Consider the following 18,465-nt stretch of genomic DNA (forward strand, 5'->3'; position numbering starts at 1 on the left):
AATGCAATACGTACAAGGAGTGAAACCAGATTACTTGGATTTAAGCCAGCTTGGACAGCGGAGAGCAACAAGAAAGGCAATTCCACACTGAGTTCAAAAATATGTTTGATAAGGCAGAGCTTTTCTGTGGAAAAAGTGATTTTGAGGAATTTTCTGTCCTATTGTCTTGTCCTGTAATTTCCCTGGTCAATCACAAGCAGCTAGACTGGGTCAGGGATTATTGTAAAAGGCATTTTGAAGGTGTATGAGCCTGGAGCTGGCATTCTTGGTGCTTTGCTGAAGGCAACGACTGATTGAACAGCTACAATGACAGTGTGACTGGATACAGTGGTAACTCGCAAAACGAATGCCTCGCAAGACGGAAAACGCGCAAGACGAAAGAGTTTTCCGTTTTTTGAGTCATTCCACAAGACGAATTTCCCTATGGGCTTGCTTCGCAAGACGAAACGTCTTGCGAGTTCTTGCGAGTTTGTTTCCTTTTTCTTAAAGCCGCTAAGCCGCTAAGCCATTAATAGCCGCTAAGCCGCTAATAGCCGCTAAGCCGCTAATAGCCGTGCTTCACAAGACGAAAAAACCGCAAGATGAAGAGACTCGCGGAATGGATTAATTTTGTCTTGCGAGGTACCACTGTAGATTTCTTATCAGCCGCTCCACAGAATTCCACACACTCTGATGCTCCCTGCATAGTCTACAACTGGCATAGTCCTACTATATGAGTTCTTGATTTCCTATCAGATATTTCTGATTTCCTGCCAATCTAGCAGCTCAAAAGCATGAAGTGCAAGTAGATAAATAGGTACTGCTCCAGCAGTAAATGGTGTTTCCGTGCGCTGCTCTGGTTCGCCAGAAGCAAATTAGTCATGCTGGCCACATGACCCGGAAGCTGTATGCCAGCTCCCTCGGCCAATAAAGTGAGATGAGCGCCGCAATCCCAGAGTCATCCATGACTGGACCTAATGGTCAGGGGTCCCTTTACCTTTTAACAAGGCTAAATCCACCTGCTACTTTTTAAATGTCTATCATCACATGTGGAGGGTGGAGTGGGATTGCACTTCTTGGCTGCAAGCTCAAGCCATTGTGCTTTCAACTGGCTTGTGAACAGATTCCTAAATGCACACAGAGTCGCTATGCTTTTGGGGGGGTAGAGTCCCCAACTGTATGTTGATTTGGTTCACAGCTTCACTTGAATATGCAGAGGATGTGATCACTGAGCACCATGAAGCTATCATTTCATTTCATTATGCATTTGGATGTTTTTTCGACCTTGCTTCACTGCTTCTGAACTAGTACATTTGGATTGTTTGCACCAAACCATTCCTATTATACAACAAAGATTTTCCATTGACAATGCTTTCTGTCCTGCAAATTAACTTTGAATTTTGCAAACCAGCACAAAATAAGATCAAAAGCACTTTTCGATATCTAAGTGCAGCCTGTGTTTTCCAATGATAGTTTCTGTGGTTCCAAGTGTAGCATCCCTCACTTCTACCAAGCATTTTTTTCACCTGTAACTTCCACCCTCCAGCCTTCAGGCATATGTGTATGTATGGATGCATGTGTGTGTGCCTTGCTATAATAAACACTCATGATATGGTAGGATATAAAAGATACAACCAACCAAAATTCAGGCTCCCCCCTTTTTTTATTTGCACTTTTATATCTGCACATATGTTCTCCATGTGATTTGAAGTTAGTGTAATCTAATGCTGGCAATTCTTTAGCAAAATTTATCCCAGCATCTGATTCCCAACTTTTCAGGCCATTTAGCAGAATAAGGCTATACAATCAAACCTCGGTTGTCAAACGTAACCCTTTTCAGAAGCCCATTCGGCTTCCAAAATGTTTCACAACTGAGATGTGGCTTCCAATTGGTTACAGGAGCTTCCTGCACTCAAGCGGAAGCCACGTTGGATGTTCAGCTTCTGAAAAATGTTCGAAAACTGGAGCATCTACTTCCGGGTTTTCGGCTTTCGGGAGCCGAAACATTCTAAAACGGAGGCATTCGGGATCTGAGGTTTGACTGTATTGCGATTATTTCAGTGCATTTCTATGTATAGATACATTGTGAAGAGGAAAAGGTAGAATACAAAAACTGTAAATCACTCAACGTTTTGGAATTTACTGGTGTCAATAGGTTAATCTAGCACCATAAATAATAAATCTAGCTTTTCCTTGTGTTTCGTTACAGAAGGAAAGAATATTGGATTTGCAATTGGCTACAGTTCTAGGGGCTTTTTGCCAAGAGAAATCTCCTGCTCATGGTTCCCAGAAGTGCTGTACCTATTGATCTTTTTATATTATTGATCTACACCTTGTGTACAGTGTTTTCATCTTCTCTTTTTCTCTTTTTCTCCACCCTAGTACTCGGTATGGACTGCTATCTGGGTCACATGGAATGTTTTCATTATCTGCTTCTATTTGGAAGTAGGTGGGCTTTCTAAGGTAGGTTCCATGTAAATCCTGATTTGGGGGAGGATAGGACAATGATGTTTTGATAATAACATTACAGAAGGAATATTCTTTTTAAAAAAACAAAACAAAACCATCAGACATCATTGGATTGCTTTGCTGATCATTTGCCAGTCTGTCTGTTATAGTAAATGTTTGGGCTGCCTCACCTATTTTTTCTTGTAGAGGGTGATCACTGAGTACAGCTGGCCACGGGAAACATATTCGTTACTAACAGGGCTTTCTTTTCTGCTGGAATTCAACGGAACTCAGTTCTGGCACCTCTCAGGTGGGTGCCATTGTATTATAAGAGAGGTGTTCATTGTGAGTTCTGGCACCTTTTTTTTCTAGAAAAATAGCACTGGTTATTGGTCGCTCTGGAATTGCATTTTGCAAATAAGGGTGGGCTAAAAATGTTTTAAATATATAAGTAACATTTTAAATAGTGTAGCATTTTAACACATAACAGCATGAAAACAAGTACCAACAGCTGTTTGGAGCACCATTATGCAAAAACAGCCTAATGCTATTTCATGACTATAATTCTATTTCTATTTCACGATATTAAATAAAAATCACAGATGAGAGCCTACATGTTATTTTTGTTTCCTGGAGAGTGAACAGCAGTATCTTTTACTTTAAGAATGTGTAACTGCTTGGGGTACAGGGACCCCACCCCCAAAGCTTTTTTTACAAAATCCAAACCATCTCCCATCAGCTCAGTAGTTTGAATAGGCCTCTGAGAATGCCCAATAAAGGAAATACAGCAGTATTTTTAAGTTAATAATAAACGAACTGAAAAGGAAATGTTAATATAAATCCCAAGAATTATTCTGTCACCTATTCAGTAGCATGGGAGTGGGTGGGCAGGGTGAGTGTGAATGAACCTTTGGCACAGAAGAATTCTAATAAAAAAGTAAATGTGTATATATTCAATGAAATCGGCAAGTACATGGCATAGTAACAGAGAAGAACTTGTTCTAAGTGGTGTCTAAAGCATTAAAATATCTATGCAAGTTTCTTACACACACAATGTCAGCTGATCTGGTGGGTCCTCTGTTTCTTTTCTTCTGCTCATGTGGTTTCTCCTAATCTTTCAGCTACATCATAGACCCCACAAGTCCTATAGTATTTCATGGTAATAAAGTTCATTCTGGGTTTTCTGACTATTTTAATCATCATACCTAAATAATATCCAGGTGTTGTTTTGGTGTATTTGTATTTCTGGTCCTGAAGGTTTATTGTTAGTCTGATCATTTTTTCTACAGCGTTTTTTGTTTTTTGTTTTTAGTCTGTTTTTTTCAAGGTAGACTTTCAAAGTGAAACTTCATTTTCTTGTATTACACCACAGTTTTGATTATAAATTTCATTTTGGAGCAAAAGTCTCCAAGATATCTGAGTTAGCCTTTCTTTCTGATGTTCTTTATTATATTCACCCTTTTCTGTTTCAGACAATTTTGCATGATTTTTGGTTTGTATTGAAGATATAAACTTTTTAGGCAAGATCCAATGTTGAGGGGAGATTTTATGCTTGTTCCGTGCATGCACAACCAGAGTTCTGTTTTCAGAAGTTGTCAGAGTTCAAAGTGGGAAAGGTGTTAATATGTGCATGTCTCAAAAGGCCTCTACAGTTCTGATCTAGGTAGAGCAAGTTGCTCACTAGGAACTGTCCATGGTGCTGCAGTAGCCGACCTCCCTTGCTGCCTTGCCCTGTAGGCTCCTCAGTGGAACAAGAACAGACCAGCATGCTAGGTTTTTTTAAACAAAGCTTTGTAATGCTCTGCTATTCACTGATAGTTAATGAGTTTGGGAAGAGGTGAGGTTATGTTTTTACTATTATTTCAAACAAAACAGACTGGTGAGGCTAAACCAGTGACTGAGCTAGAAGTATATACTGTATAACCAGACAATGCAGGACCAAGAGCGGTGATGGAAAGAGATGGTTGAGTTTCAGAAGCCGAAAGTCACCTCATTTCCTCCAATCTCAATCATTGCCTCCATTCTCAACCAGGCTTACTATCAGAGATGCCAGCTTGCATCTGTTTCAGTGTTGCAGACTATGATGCTGCTGGGCTAGTGGTGAGTGAGGTCAAAACAAGAATGGGCGTGCTACACCACACGCAAACCCACACACATTGCACCTCCACCCCCAGCATATCTCCCCACATGCAGTCACTGCACACAGCATGTGGATGCTTAACCCTTCCTGTCCCAGCAGCGACCCCACCCTCCTTAAAACAACCTCACGCTGCAGTTAGGCATTAGAAAATATCTAACTAGTGGAGAGGCTAACACAGGAGGGGCTGCTGTGAGCGAGATGGTGAGGCCACATGAGGTGCATCCAGCCCATGGCTCAACTGGTTGCCTATGGTATGGAACAAGAGTCCCTCAAAGTCTTTCTCCACTCCCTGCAAGCTTCAGAATAACTTTTTGTAGGTATGCTTCACTTACACAACTGCATTCCTGAGGACTTAATTAGAAAGCCTTTCCAGATGGTGCCAAAAATAGTTTTGTATTTTCCCAGGTGACATTTACAGTGGTTTCATAGAATTGCATAAAAACAGGATCGTAAAACAGCAATATTGTTTTAAGTAGGAAATTCATTTTCTTTTATTATACCACACTATCCCATTCTGCAACTGCAAGGGAAAGAACTGAGGGTTTCGATGGTGGACAGAAAAACATTACCTGGATTCAGGATCTATCTGTAGATGGATAGCAGCAGGGGTGAACTTCGGTCTTCAGAAGGCCAAAATTTAACATGGGTTGCTAGTGCCCAGGGCTGTGTGGAAGTGAGGGAGGGTGGGAGGGAAATATGCATGCACATTCAACTGCCTAACAGCGTCTGTGTCACCCAGGAGATTGCAGCCACAGAGATAAGAAAAGAGGAGTCATTCCAATGTCTGGAGAGGTCATTTCTTGGTTCTCATGGAGAAGCCATTTTCAATGAAACCCAGCAACGGACGTTTACAGCTATATTGAGGCAGCACCAAGTGTTGACATTTTGTGTCCCAAACAATTTTGCACCCTGGGCAACCACCCTTGTACCCCCCCCCCACATTCCACCACTGCTGCCACCCCACCTGTCACCTTCCATCCTGCTCAATTCACTTACATCATAGTTGTGGCACCTTGCAGTGCTCCCTAGGCTTGACACGCAGTATGGTGGAACCAGTCACGCTACCCTAAATCTGCCTCTCTTAGCAGTTCTACCTATTGAGAATCAACTGAGAAGTAGACCTGGGATGAAAGTTTCCCAGAGGCCAGGTATGTTCATGCCCCATCACCAGTCTTTTACCAGGTTGACCAGAAAGGATAGACCTGTTCTGTTGTGCTAGTTACCCTTTCACAGTTTTTACCACCCCACCTCCTGGGAAAAATCTCTGTGGGTACCTATGCCAGCAGAGGGAGAACTCAAAGCAGGGATGTTGCTTTTGAATGCAGCTCTGCCTTACTTCCTTGCTGTTGAGTGTTGTCCAAAACATATTTCAGCCAATCCTAAATACTTTTGTACTATATAATCATAGAATTGTAGATTTGGAAGGGACCCCAAGGGTCATCTAGTATAACCCCCTGCAATGCAGGAATCTCAGCTAATGCATACCTGTCAGATTCAACCTCTGCTCAAAAACCTCCAAGGAAGGAGAGTGCACATTTTGCAGATATATCTTACAGTTAAGATAAAGAAAGTATGTGTGATACAATTATCTGCAGCTCCTATTCAAACCCTATTTAAAATGAAATGAATGGCCTTTGTTGGATACTACAATAGGTGCCTTTGGCTTTTGTATTCTTTAAAATTCAGGTGGAAACCCACTTGTAAAATGCTTGCTTCTTGAGACTCTTCTCCCATTTGAGGTTGGCACTTAAACAAAACCTCCCTTATAATTGTTAGGGTTGTTGTAAAATTGACCACATAAATATGATGAGTGAGCCCTGAAATGTTTTGAATTTCTTTTATTTATTGAGTGCAGAAGGAGAAGAGAGTCTAGTTTAAAAGGAAGGCTCAAGGTTTCTGAAATAAGTGATTCTGAGAATTGCCTAAGTGTTGAATGATATGCATGAATAATTTAAGACTGTTTTGTTTAAATGTGCAAAAGTCAAGTTATCCTTGCAGTGCGACACATTGTCAATTGCCAGCAATTTCCTATGTTTTTGAAAACCACAAGCAGCAATTTACAGGAAAGATTAGGGCTGTTACTATACAATGTGTGACATTTTCTTGATTTAAACTGTCATTCTGAAAAGCTGTTAAGAGAGATCTGGAGTTGGAGAGAGCATATAAAGTTTAGTGGATTTTTTATTTTTTTTAAGCTGAGCTTCAGTTTTATTTTTTTGCTTGTTAAAAGCCAACCGCAGAAGTTGAAGTATGTGTGTATGCAGATTTGCATTTCCAAAGGAAATTGCATGTGGTCTCTTTTGGCATTCATGTGATGTGGCGGTATATGCTACAGCACTGACATTTTACATCTCCTAAGTACAATAACATATTTCTTAAATATCAACACTGTTCTAAGGATATGCCAGAAGTTTGATAGTAAGTGTTTCAGACAGCCGGCACCACAACAATATATACTGCTTTTATCTCAACCTGTCTTTCTAGAAATAATGCTCAGGATTAATTTATTTTTAGGTTATCAAAAATCAACTCCACTTAAACTCATGCAGCACCTTTCTAGTTGCTTTATATGTAAAGACACTAGTCTCGATAATGATTCTTTAAATAGGATCATATACAACAAGCTTTACAATGATTTCTGTAGCCAGATTAGTTTCCAAACTAAATTCTAGGTTTGGTGTTGACTTGCTTCACATAGATCACTCCACATTCTGTCACCAGGCAATGTGTTTTTTGTTTGTTTGAAGGAACTGTTTATTACACAGCACAAAATACACATAGCAGTAACTTGAGGTTATGGCAAAATCAGGTCCACTTGGAATGCACAGAATTCATCCAACTTAAAATTAAAGTAAGTAAAAGTTGAGTCATCCAATTTAATTTTAAGCTTGAGTCATGCAATTTCTAGGAAATCACAGTTCAGTGTCAACAGGTTTATATACCTTTGGCTTTCCAGATGTTGCAAGACAACTCCCATCATGCCTGACTATTGGCCCTGCTTACTGGGACCAATGGTAGTTGAGTCCGACAAAATCTGGAATGGCACGGGCCAGCCACCTACTGCATTTCATTACTAAGTGTTGAAACTCTTTTTCTTAAATTTCATGGTAAATATTGTAGGCATATAAGAGTGAAGTGGATAAAAATTATTGGTGGAATTCAATATAGTATTAAGTGGGGTATGTGCAAACAGAATGAAGTCTGCTGGTGTAAGGATGCTTGGAATTGCAGCCCTGTAAGGGATAATCTACAGCTTCCATGATTCTTTGGGGAACGTCAGAGAATCATGGCAATGTATGGCATGTACATAGCCCTGAATACATGCTTCATTATCCCTATGGTATAGAATGCAATGGCTGGAGATATAGACCATGACCCTCTGAGACTGATGGTTCCTGCTAGGGGTGGGTCCCTGCAGAACCAGCCATCAAAAAGCTTCTGTACTCTGCTGGGGCAACAGCTCTCCTTGTGACTGAGAGAAAATGCTCCAGCCAGCACCTGTCACTGTGTTGCATCCAGGATCCTAACTGACCCTGTTTTCCCAGATGTAACACTCTCTTGCCAATAAGTGCCTCTTATTCAGTTGGAAAAAGCAATAATACAGAAGTGGGCCCTCAAAAGGTGAATACACCCACACCCACACACCCCTGCGGTTGTTACTTTGCACATCAAAGTGAGCTCCAGCTTCTGGAGGATGAAAGATACTTGTTGGCAGGATCATGAGATTCTCACCTGATAAGAAGAGCATTTTTCTGAAATCTAAGAAACCAATACAGTAAAACGTGTCTGTCTCTCTGCTGTTATAAAGTTTACTTAGATAGCCAGCTGAATGCTCCTGCGTCCGTAGAACCCTTTTTGAACTTGTGTCAAGTCCAAATAACTTCATTGATGGTATATAGAATACAAGCCCTTTCAGTGTATTTCTTTCTCCACTGCAGTATGTACAGCATCCTTGATTTATCAGGCCATCTTATGTAATGTCATGTTTTATTACCTCACTATGACTTCTGAATCAAGGATTTTTGATGACTGCAATTCAAACCAAAGTGGTGCTTTTAATGCTTGGATATGTAAGCCTAAAGATATTCACATTTTAGAGATTCAGAATTCTCACTGCATGAAAGATGTGGTGTTAAACTGCTATTGGCACTTGGTAAGCAACTGCTCATGAGTTTTGGGTTTGGATAAATTAACACTTAGCAGCTTTATGCAAGCTAGAGAGCCATAGTAAATCACATTTGCCTCTATGTCTGTCTTGGAGCCAGGATTCAGGCCCAAAAGTTGCTTTCAGTGTCCCAAAAGTTTTAAAGTAGTAGCTGCTGAGAGTCCTGTCTAACACATGCAGAATGCATGTCCCTAAAACCTGAAAAAGTACAGCCTGCCCCACTGCTGGAATGTGAGACAGAATTTCCATGCATGTGACCTTCAGAGAAGCTTGAGCTATGGTATCTCTTTTCTTTTTCTGTTGGTGGTTCTCAGTTTTCAGTCTTTTTGTTCACAGGGTCACATGTTTACTAAAGTTCAGAAACGATAAAAAAATAACCTGAAGAAAAGGGTGAGAAAATACAACAAAAGAAACAGAAAAAGGCAAAATACATCATTTCTGTACATGTAGCAACTTGCTTTCCTCTTAGTGTGATATTTGGTCATCATTGTGCTATAGCAGCTTTTTTTAAAAAAAAATCAATAAGAATTTATTTCTGCAGGATTTATATTCAACAAAAATGGGTGTGGGTGTGTTCCATGTAGGGATGAAATATAGATAAGCAGATAGTAGGAAATGTTGTCTGAGGGCTAGGCAGAATTTGCCTCCTCAATTGCCTCGGGACTCCTGCTTCATGATGGGAAGGGATGGCATATTGGAAGTGGAGCTTTCAGTGGGGATTTGTGGACATTGGAGACTCTAAGGTAGAAATCTCCTGGTTGCAGAGGTGAATTTAGGGCGGCATGACTGTTCTGCCACACTGAGCACCACACCTACAGGGCATCACAGGGCATTGCAACTATGACATAGTGAATTAAGCAGAAGGCAAGAACTAAGGGGGTGCCAAATTTTGGGCTTGCACAGGGCACCTCTGAAATTTGAAAGACCAAAGTCTGCCCCTGCTGGTTAACATCTAGTCTTTGAAAATGATCCAGTTTTTCTGCCTGTGACTTTTAGAGGTTGAGCACATGACCAACCTTTCTCTGTCATAGCTTTGCTCCATCATTTGCTTGTCCCTCGTCTGTTTTCCCCACCCCACCCCGCCATTTATACCGTATTAAAATTAAAAAGTCTTATAGGCTGTACATTGCTTTTTTTCAGGATTGAAAAATACACACACTTTGTATTTTTGTCCCCTTGTAACATCTTCCTTCTGCAACCATGCTGTTTGCACCCAAATCCAGAGTGAAAATGCCTAATGTTCTGCTACTATGCCTCATTGGATAAACATTGCTTTAACACTACCTTTGATGATCCCAAATGTTTGTTGTTGCCATTTCTCTCTTTATCTGGAAATCCCCTAAGGAAATTCCTTTATTGTACAATCCCTTTGAGCAATATTTTATTTTCCAGGAATAAGGGTGTGAACCAGAACCGGGGTGTGTGTGTGTGTGGCCTGGGAAGAGTCCCGGGAGCAGGGGGGGCCCAGAGGGCTGGGGGAGGCTGCATTTGACCCCCAAGCCTGAGTTTTCCCACCTCTGTTTTAATGTCTTCTTTAACACCTTTACACTGTCTTTTATTGTTAAAATAGAACCATGGTAAGACTCAGCATATGGTGTGAAATAAATGTTACTTATGATATTTTATATGCTCACAAAAATGATAATAATCGACGTACAGGAATGTAATAGCACATTCCTTCCTGTCAGAAGCAAGGGGGAAAGCCATACATAAGTAACAGCAAAGAAATTGCCACTACTCTCGTCTGGAGTGATATGCTATTAGATGCTTATTGTGTGCCTTAAAAAGGATATATTTAAGCGACAATCATCCCTAACAGCTGAGAGCTCATTTCATTGGCTTGGCAGTTGCTATCCTATTTTATGAAACGTTAATACCCTCCTTTTTTAAAAGATTGTATTACCAAGCAGCCATACGTCAACTCGTTCTGATAACTGCAGGGCTAAGGGCCTCTTATAACCAGCTCAGCATGTGGTAGTAAAAGTCCATGCCAGGTTCTCCAGCATGTCAGATTGAAAGTGGCCAAGTACATACACGGAACTCCTCCCAGATCAAGTTTCAGCACACACATTTGCAGTGATCTGCCCAAAGGAAATATAGACTAAGACTACATAGCTCTTTCTTTAGAATGAAAACGACAAGCTCACAAGTTGCCACTGATTCTGCCCAGTGAATTTTGCCACACCATTGATTTTTACTAAACTTGGAGAAAGTGCTGCAACTTCAAATAGGAATTATGGTAGCTGGCTTTCCCCTGCTACATGGGAAGGTTCCATCCTGTTTTCAGGTTTTTCTGTTATCACCATGTGTTGAACTAGGTGTGTATCAAATTACAGCTTTTTTTTCCCCATCTCACTGTCCACTATGCCAGAAACAAATCTGATTAATTGTGCAATTATTCACGTAATCATTTAATAACTACTGTACCTGATGGATATGCTCTGCTTCCTCAGTCAGCAGCAGTATGCTTTCTAAATACTAGTTGCTGGAAACCACAAGATATACAAAAGTTTATATCCAATACAAAATATATTTTTATAATGCACCTGAATAAAAGAAATACTTTCAAAATTGAGGAAAGAGGAGAAAAGTAAAAAAAGAAAAAGGAGCGAGGGAGAAAGGAAGATGAAAAGACTTCTGATTCTCCATCTGTCAGCTAAATATAGTACCTTGTTCACTCCTTGACAGCCAACTATCCTATTTTCTATAAGCCAATATTTTTTCAATCTTTAGATCCACATATTACAAGTTCATTTTCTCTTTCACGCAAAAAGTCCATAAGAAGTTTCCAATCCTTAATAAATGTCAAAAAGATTTTTCTCTGATTAAGCATGTTAACTTTTCCATCTCAGCTAAGTCTAATAATTTTATCAAACATTCCTCCATAGTAGGTAGGGCTGTATCTTTCCATCTTTGTGTGTACGACAATGTCGCTGCCACTCCTGTTTCAAACAGAATTCTCCAACAACCCTAACTGTAAGCTACCTGGGAAGGGCTGTCCAAAGTTGTATGGGGTCTTTTACATGCTGCCCAAAGGAAGTGGTAGAACCAACGGTACCTTGCTGTGACTTGTTTGTAAAGCATTTTGAGGATATAATTGCTTGCATCCACCCAGACCTTGACTCTGCTGTTATAGCAGATGAATCTCTTGGGGTGTCCAGAGCACAGTCTAGTCCTGTTGTGTTGGTTGAGTTTCAGTTGGTAAGGCTCAAGGATGTGGACAAGGTGCTCGGATCAGTTAGGGCAACCACTTGCGCTCTAGACCCTTGCCCCTCTTGGCTGATGAAAACCAGCAGGGAGGGAACAGCTGACTGGACCAGGCAGGTGACCAATGCCTCTTTATGAGAGGGGGTGGTCCCTGCCTGTTTGAAGGAGGCAGTGGTAAAACCACTCCTTAAGAATTCGGAAAACCTAACTAACTACCGGCCATTTGCTAATCTCCCTTTCCTGAGCAAGGTTCTGGAGCGAATGATCGTAGACCAGATCCAGGCGCTGTTGAAAGAAACTGATTTTCTGGATCAATTTCAATCGGCCTTTAGGCCCAGTTTTGGCACAGAAACTGCTTTGGTTGCCCTGTATGATGAGCTATGTCAAGAGGGAGACAAGGGAAACTTCCCTGTAAATTCTCCTTAACCTCTCATTGGTTTTCGATACCATTAACCATGGTATCCTTCTGGAGCAAGTGTCAGAACTAGGGGTGGGTGGCACCACTTTGCAGTGTTTCCAGTCCTACTTGGATGGTCATTCCCAGATGGTGTTGCTTGGGAATGCTTTTCAGCCCCATGGTACCTTCAATGTGGGGTTCTGCAGGGCTCAATCCTATCCCCTACGTTGTTTAACATCTACATGAAACAGCTGGGTGGGGTTATCGGGAGGTTTGGAGTATGTTGTCAGCAGTATGCTGATGACACTCAGCTCTATTTCTCCTTTACATCTGCAGGTAATGGACTGGATGAGAGCCAACAAACTGAAATTCAATCCAGATAAGACTGAGGCGCTGTTAGTGGATGGTTCCCTAGACAGGATGGGTGGGAGGTTGCCTGCTCTTGATGGGGTTACACTTCCTCTGAAGGAGCAGGTTTGTAGCTTGGGGGTACTCCTGTATCCTTTGCTGTCGCTTGAGGCTCAGGTGGCCTCAGTGGCCCAGAGTGTCTTCCATCAGCTTCGGCTGGTGGCCCAGCTACGCCCCTATCTGGACAGGGACAGCCTAACTACTGTTGTCTATGCTCTGGTCACCTCAAGGTTAGATTACTGCAATGCATTATACGTAGGTGTCAGAGCTGCCTCTAGGTCCCAGCTCACAGAGGACCAACGCTAGGCTGTAGTTATGTACAAAAGTCTTTATTGAGGTTCAGTTTCCATTTTAAAGCCGCAGCACGCAGCTCTACGTCTCAACCCTAGACCGGTGAAGTCCCGTCTGAGTCTCCGCCCCTTCCACACCAGTTTAAGACTCTCGCCTTGCTCCACCTCTTCCTAAGTTCCTTTCTCCTCTGGGCCCTCCTGCCGCTAGGGTTTCATCCTTTCTGGACTCCTCTGACGCTGACCCTGATGATTCTTCCCCCTCCTTCCGGCGGGCTTTAGGACCTGGTTCCCTATCCGGGCTACCTTCTGTGCCGCTCGCCTGTACATTTGAATTTGGCGCGCGCGCCCAGCCTGCAACTTTCCTCTTGACCGTTACCTCGCTCTCCGATGGAGGCGTGGCCACCCCTGACTCATCTTCTCTCGCTGGTGGTGAATATGTGGGCTCTGATACCTGGGACTCCTCCCCCCCACTACGCTCTGGTGTGGAAGCTGGTCCTGATTTCCAACTGCTGCTCTGGGAGTCCCCGCTGGCCCCTTGTTTCTGGGCTGTCCCCCTTGGGTCCCCCCTTGCCCTGCCCATCGGCGCCCCCTTCTGTGAATCTTCCGATTCGCTGGAGAGGCTCACGGAATCTATTGGGCTGCTGTCATCCTCTCCTACGCTGCCCTCGGATTGCTCCCCCTCGCTCTCCATCTCCTCTCCTCCCTGCGCTCCCGCTGAGTCCCTGACAGTAGGGCTGCATCTGAAGACGGTTTGGAAACTTCAGCTAGTGCAGAATTCAGCAGCCAGGTTGCTCACCGGAGCAAGACGGTTTGAGCATATTACACTGATCTTGGTCCGACTGCACTGGCTACCAGTTAGCTTCTAGGCTCAATTCACAGTGCTGGTTTTGACCTATAAAACCTTAAACAGTTCAGGACCACAATACTTCAAGGTATTGTGCCTCTTTCCATATGAACCTACCTGGACCCTGAGATCATCTTCTGAGGCCCTTCTTTGTGTGCCTCCTCCTCGAGAGGTTGGAGGGTGGCAACGTGAGAACAGGTCTTTTCTGTAGTGGCTCCGCGTCTGTGGAATGCTCTTCCCAAGGATGTTCGTCTGGCGCCTTCATTATACACCTTTAGGCACCAGGGGAAAATGTTCTCTTTTAACTAGGCCTTTGGTTGATTTGATTGACATCCAATGCCCTTTTAAAATCTGGGGGTTTTTTGGAGCGGGGTTTGTTTTTATTTTGATTATGTATTTTGTGGTTTTATATTTTGACTTTATTCTTTCTGTGAACCGCCCTGACACCACTGGGTATAGGGCGGTATATAAATTCTAACAACAACGACAGTCCATTGTATATAGCCAGGCACTACGTTACAGCCGCATCTGTTCCAATTCTACAGACAGAGACTCTCACCTAAGAGATCTACAGCAAACCTTTTTAGAACTAAAATACCCAGCAGATGAAGTTAGACAACAGATCAACAGAGCCAGACTGATACCCAGAGAGAACTTGCTGCAAGACAGACCCAAAAAAAGAAAATAACAGAACACCTCTAGTCATCACATACAGCTCCCAAGTTAAAACAGTACAACGCATCATCAGAGATCTACAACCTCTCCTGGACAATGACAGTTCTCTTTCTCAAGCTCTGGGAGGAAGACCTTTCATTGCCTACAGACAGCCACCCAATCTTAAACAACTCCTAACCCACAATAATACTACTGCCAGACTTAACACGGACACTGGCACCAGAGCCTGCAATAAAGCCAGATGCCAACTTTGCTGCCACATACACCCGGACAACACCATTACTGGCCCCAACAACATCACACATACCATCTCGGGACTATTTAATTGCTCATCGTCTAACATTGTGTATGCCATCAAATGCCAACAGTGTCCTTCAGCTCTCTATATTGGACAAACAGGCCAAACCTTACGCCAAAGGATAAACGGACATAAATCCGACATCAGGAATCACAAGACAGAGAAACCAGTAGGAGAACACTTCAATCTCCCAGGACATTCTATACAAGATCTCAAAGTAGCTGTTCTATTACAAAGGAATTTCAGAAATAGACTGGAAAGAGAAGCTGCTGAATTGCAACTTATTACCAAACTTAAAACCATGGAGAGACTTGGTCTGAACAAAGACATTGGATTCTTATCTCATTATACATGACAAAACCATTTTTCACCTTCTCACCCCTTGCTTTTTCCTGTAAGACCTATTGCAGTCGTTAAGAGTCGTCAACAGGCTCATCACAGCTATCTGCCAATCACCCATTCCCACCACCCTTCTGAGTAATACCCCTCCCCACCTTCTCACTATATAGAAGGGTCTGGTGACTTCTGTTTCAGTGTATCTGAAGAAGTGTGCATGCACACGAAAGCTCATACCTAGAACTAACTTAGTTGGTCTTTAAGGTGCTACTGGAAGGAATTTTTTTCTTTTATTTTGTTTTAACAACGACAGAGTAGGAGTCTACTTAAATAAATATTAAATTTATATACTGCCCTTCACCCGAAGATCACAGGGCGGTTTACAACATAAAAACACAAAATACAAAATGCAATAATAAAAAGCAATATCCCACACACCCACACAAGGAGAGGAGCTGGCAAGGAAGGGGGGGGGGGAATTTACACAAGCGGAAAGAATATGGAAGGAAGGAAAACAGTTGAAATATGCTTAGAATTGCAACCTTGATGTCTTTTGACTCCACATGTCAACTGTAGACTAAAGGGGAAGACGCAGAAAGCATCTTAAGCCAGAAGACTGCTTTAGGAGGCTTTGAACCATACGTTGACACACCATAAATAAATAGCTCAGTAGAAAGTGATGGGGTCTCTTCTTGAAGATAACACAGGGTCTATTTGCCCATCGTTTTAGTGCATTTCTACGTGTTCGCTTCTGACACTGTGTTCAGGGTATTCTATCCTTAATCCTATTTTGTTGTAGGATGTCTCTTTCCCCCTGAAAGGTGTTTAAGCAGTCACTGATTGGAATCGTCAATTCAGTAGGAGTTACTCTCTAATCTAGTGTACTTCTAGGATTGTAATCTGTCACTTAAAAGGTCCAAATTAGAGCATGACCCAGTACATTTTGGAGAGTACTGAAGCAATAATGAGATTCCCTCAAACTACCGTATGTTCCGGCGTATTAGGCGACTGGGCATATAAGACGACTTTTGCTGTTAAATTATAGAGTTTGGCCGCCCACCAAGCGCCGCCAGAGGCAGAGCGCGCACCCCTCCGCTGCCTCTGCCTTCGCAGCAGTAGCAGCCTGAGGTGAGGCGTTTGGTAGGTGGAACGAAACTGAAACCCGCCACCCAGAGGGAGGGAGGCCTGGCCCGGCTCCCTCCCTCCCTCCAGGAAAAGGCTGTGAGCGGCCGCCTCAGCCTCCACCGCCCTCACCTGTGGGGATGCCCAGCTCCTTAGAGCCCCGGCTGAAGCCATGTACCACCTTGCCGCGGCAGGCTCTTCATGGCGCCCGCGAGCTAAGCGAAACCCCACACAGCCACGGCGGAGGCCAGATCCGGCTCCCACGATGGCAGCAGCAGACGGGCAGGTGGATGAGTGCCATGCTTGGAAGGACTTTCCACAGTAAGGAGAGAGCGGTGGCCAATGAACACATGCTGTGCTGGTACGGAAGAGGCGGGGCCTCGCACTGCGTCACAGGAGGCTGCGTCCCCTTCTGTGGGGAGGAAGGAGGAGCGACGGCAGAAGGGGCGCCTCTGCTCACCGGCTCCCTCTCTTCCATCCCAACAGGTGGCTCTATGTATACCCGGCATATATGATGACCCCTGACTTTTGAGGTGATTTTCCTGGGTTAAAAAGTCGCCTTATATGTCGGAACATATGGTATTTTTCTTGAAAATATCAGGGCAATTGATTGGCACTGATTATTTTCGCACATCCATATGAATTGTAATCTCTCTTGTTGGTTGCCAGATTCTACATCATTTCTAATGACTAGCACACTTGTCTTATGAAGGGGGCATATTAATGTCCGGGTGCATTTACAGTGATATGTTTTTCTTTCCAAGCAGCTTTAAACATGATAACTCCATCTTTCTTGCCTTTGTGAATCAGTAATAGCAGGAGATTTCTAAAGAGAAGAACAATGTCTAACTGCTTCATTGCCTCCCCACAACTAGGTTTCCATGTCTATTTCTCAGGTTTTTTTCTTTTTAGAAATGCCATTGCAATTTTGAAAAATGAGGAGGCTTGCATCATTCTTCCTGGACTATAGGGAACATTTTATCATCTGGAGCTGATAAAGAACGACATTTTACAGACTTCTTGTCAGAAAATGGGAAGTGGCTGCTGGTGATAAAGTTAATTATTAATGGAATTGGAAACTAGGCCTTCCCAGCCACAGGCGCTATCCTCAGTCTATTTCTGGTACTGGAAAGAAAAAGTCATGTCCAGGCTTACTATTGCATCTCACAGTTGCATTTGTGCTGCACAGCTTTGGTTAAAACCCTAAAAGTAGCTCTTAACTTGTCCCATAGGATTTATTGAAGTGCTCCAACTTATTTAAAGAGTAAACAGTGTTAGAACCATTATACTCATTGAAACCATTGGTCCATTTAGCTCAGTGTTGCCTGCAGCAGGGACATTTTGAATGTACATACATAGTAAAGCCCATTTTGTTATGCAAGTCTAATCACTCAGACCTGGAGATCTTAATCCCCCTAATAATTTCCAATTCTAAAATAAGCAAACCATTGCAGTCTCAAACAAAACCTAAGTAGCAGTTCAGTGAAGCTAGGAATATCATGACCCACTTCATTATGAAGGTAGTTGGGAAATGATCCAGATAACCTTTAATTTTCATCTTGTTGTGGGGATTTGGACATTATTACCCTTATGTCAGTTCCACATTTTGGGGGAAATATCCAAGGAAACTGACCTCCACAGAGAGTGTAAAGTAAATTTTTAAAAGCTTCAGTGATCTGTAGCACAACATTAAATTTAAAGCTAAAGCGAGACTTCATGTCATCTGAGAAAGCAGCCTGAAACTGTCTGTAAGAGGCTCTTTTGTAAGTGCCAAAACTGATTACTGGAACTGTCTGCCCTGCCCTGCCATGCTAACATAGTGGAAAAGTTATTCCCATGTTAACAGATGAGAAATGTCATTGGATTTGTCAAAGCTATAAGAACTGAGTTTGTGGGGTGTAGTAATAAGAGAGAGAAGGGACCATTAACCTGAGCTGTGTGGACAGTTTAAAGGAAAAATCTCAGAGTTTAGAAGACTAACTGTCAGACATACTTCTTAAAAGCTTCAGTCTCCTGGTAAAAATCCCAGAAACCTTTTAAATTGTATCTGGCAGAAATAAGAAACCAATTTTTGATTCGGTTTGATCTCAAAGTAAAAATGAAAACAAGAGGAAATAATTAGAGAGCTGAGCTAGGAATAGATCTAGGCGTGCAGA

The 18,465-nt window shown here is 42.6% G+C and overlaps 1 protein-coding gene across 3 annotated transcripts in view; it reads left to right on the top strand.

The window, feature by feature from the left end:
* NKAIN3 (sodium/potassium transporting ATPase interacting 3) overlaps positions 1 to 18,465 on the top strand; it is a 205,442-nt gene that overhangs the window by 100,009 nt on the left and 86,968 nt on the right. For all 3 annotated transcript variants that reach the window (XR_013841027.1, XM_079984683.1, XM_079984682.1), the window contains exon 3: positions 2,362 to 2,442. Coding sequence is in view for 2 of the 3 variants with exons in the window: in XM_079984683.1 (XP_079840809.1) it covers positions 2,362 to 2,442 (81 nt within the window). In the remaining variant the exon portion in view is untranslated. The remainder of the gene's footprint in view (positions 1 to 2,361; positions 2,443 to 18,465) is intronic.

The sequence above is a fragment of the Podarcis cretensis genome, assembly GCF_951804945.1.
Source record: "Podarcis cretensis genome assembly, chromosome: 7".
In the NCBI taxonomy this organism is placed as follows: domain Eukaryota; kingdom Metazoa; phylum Chordata; class Lepidosauria; order Squamata; family Lacertidae; genus Podarcis; species Podarcis cretensis.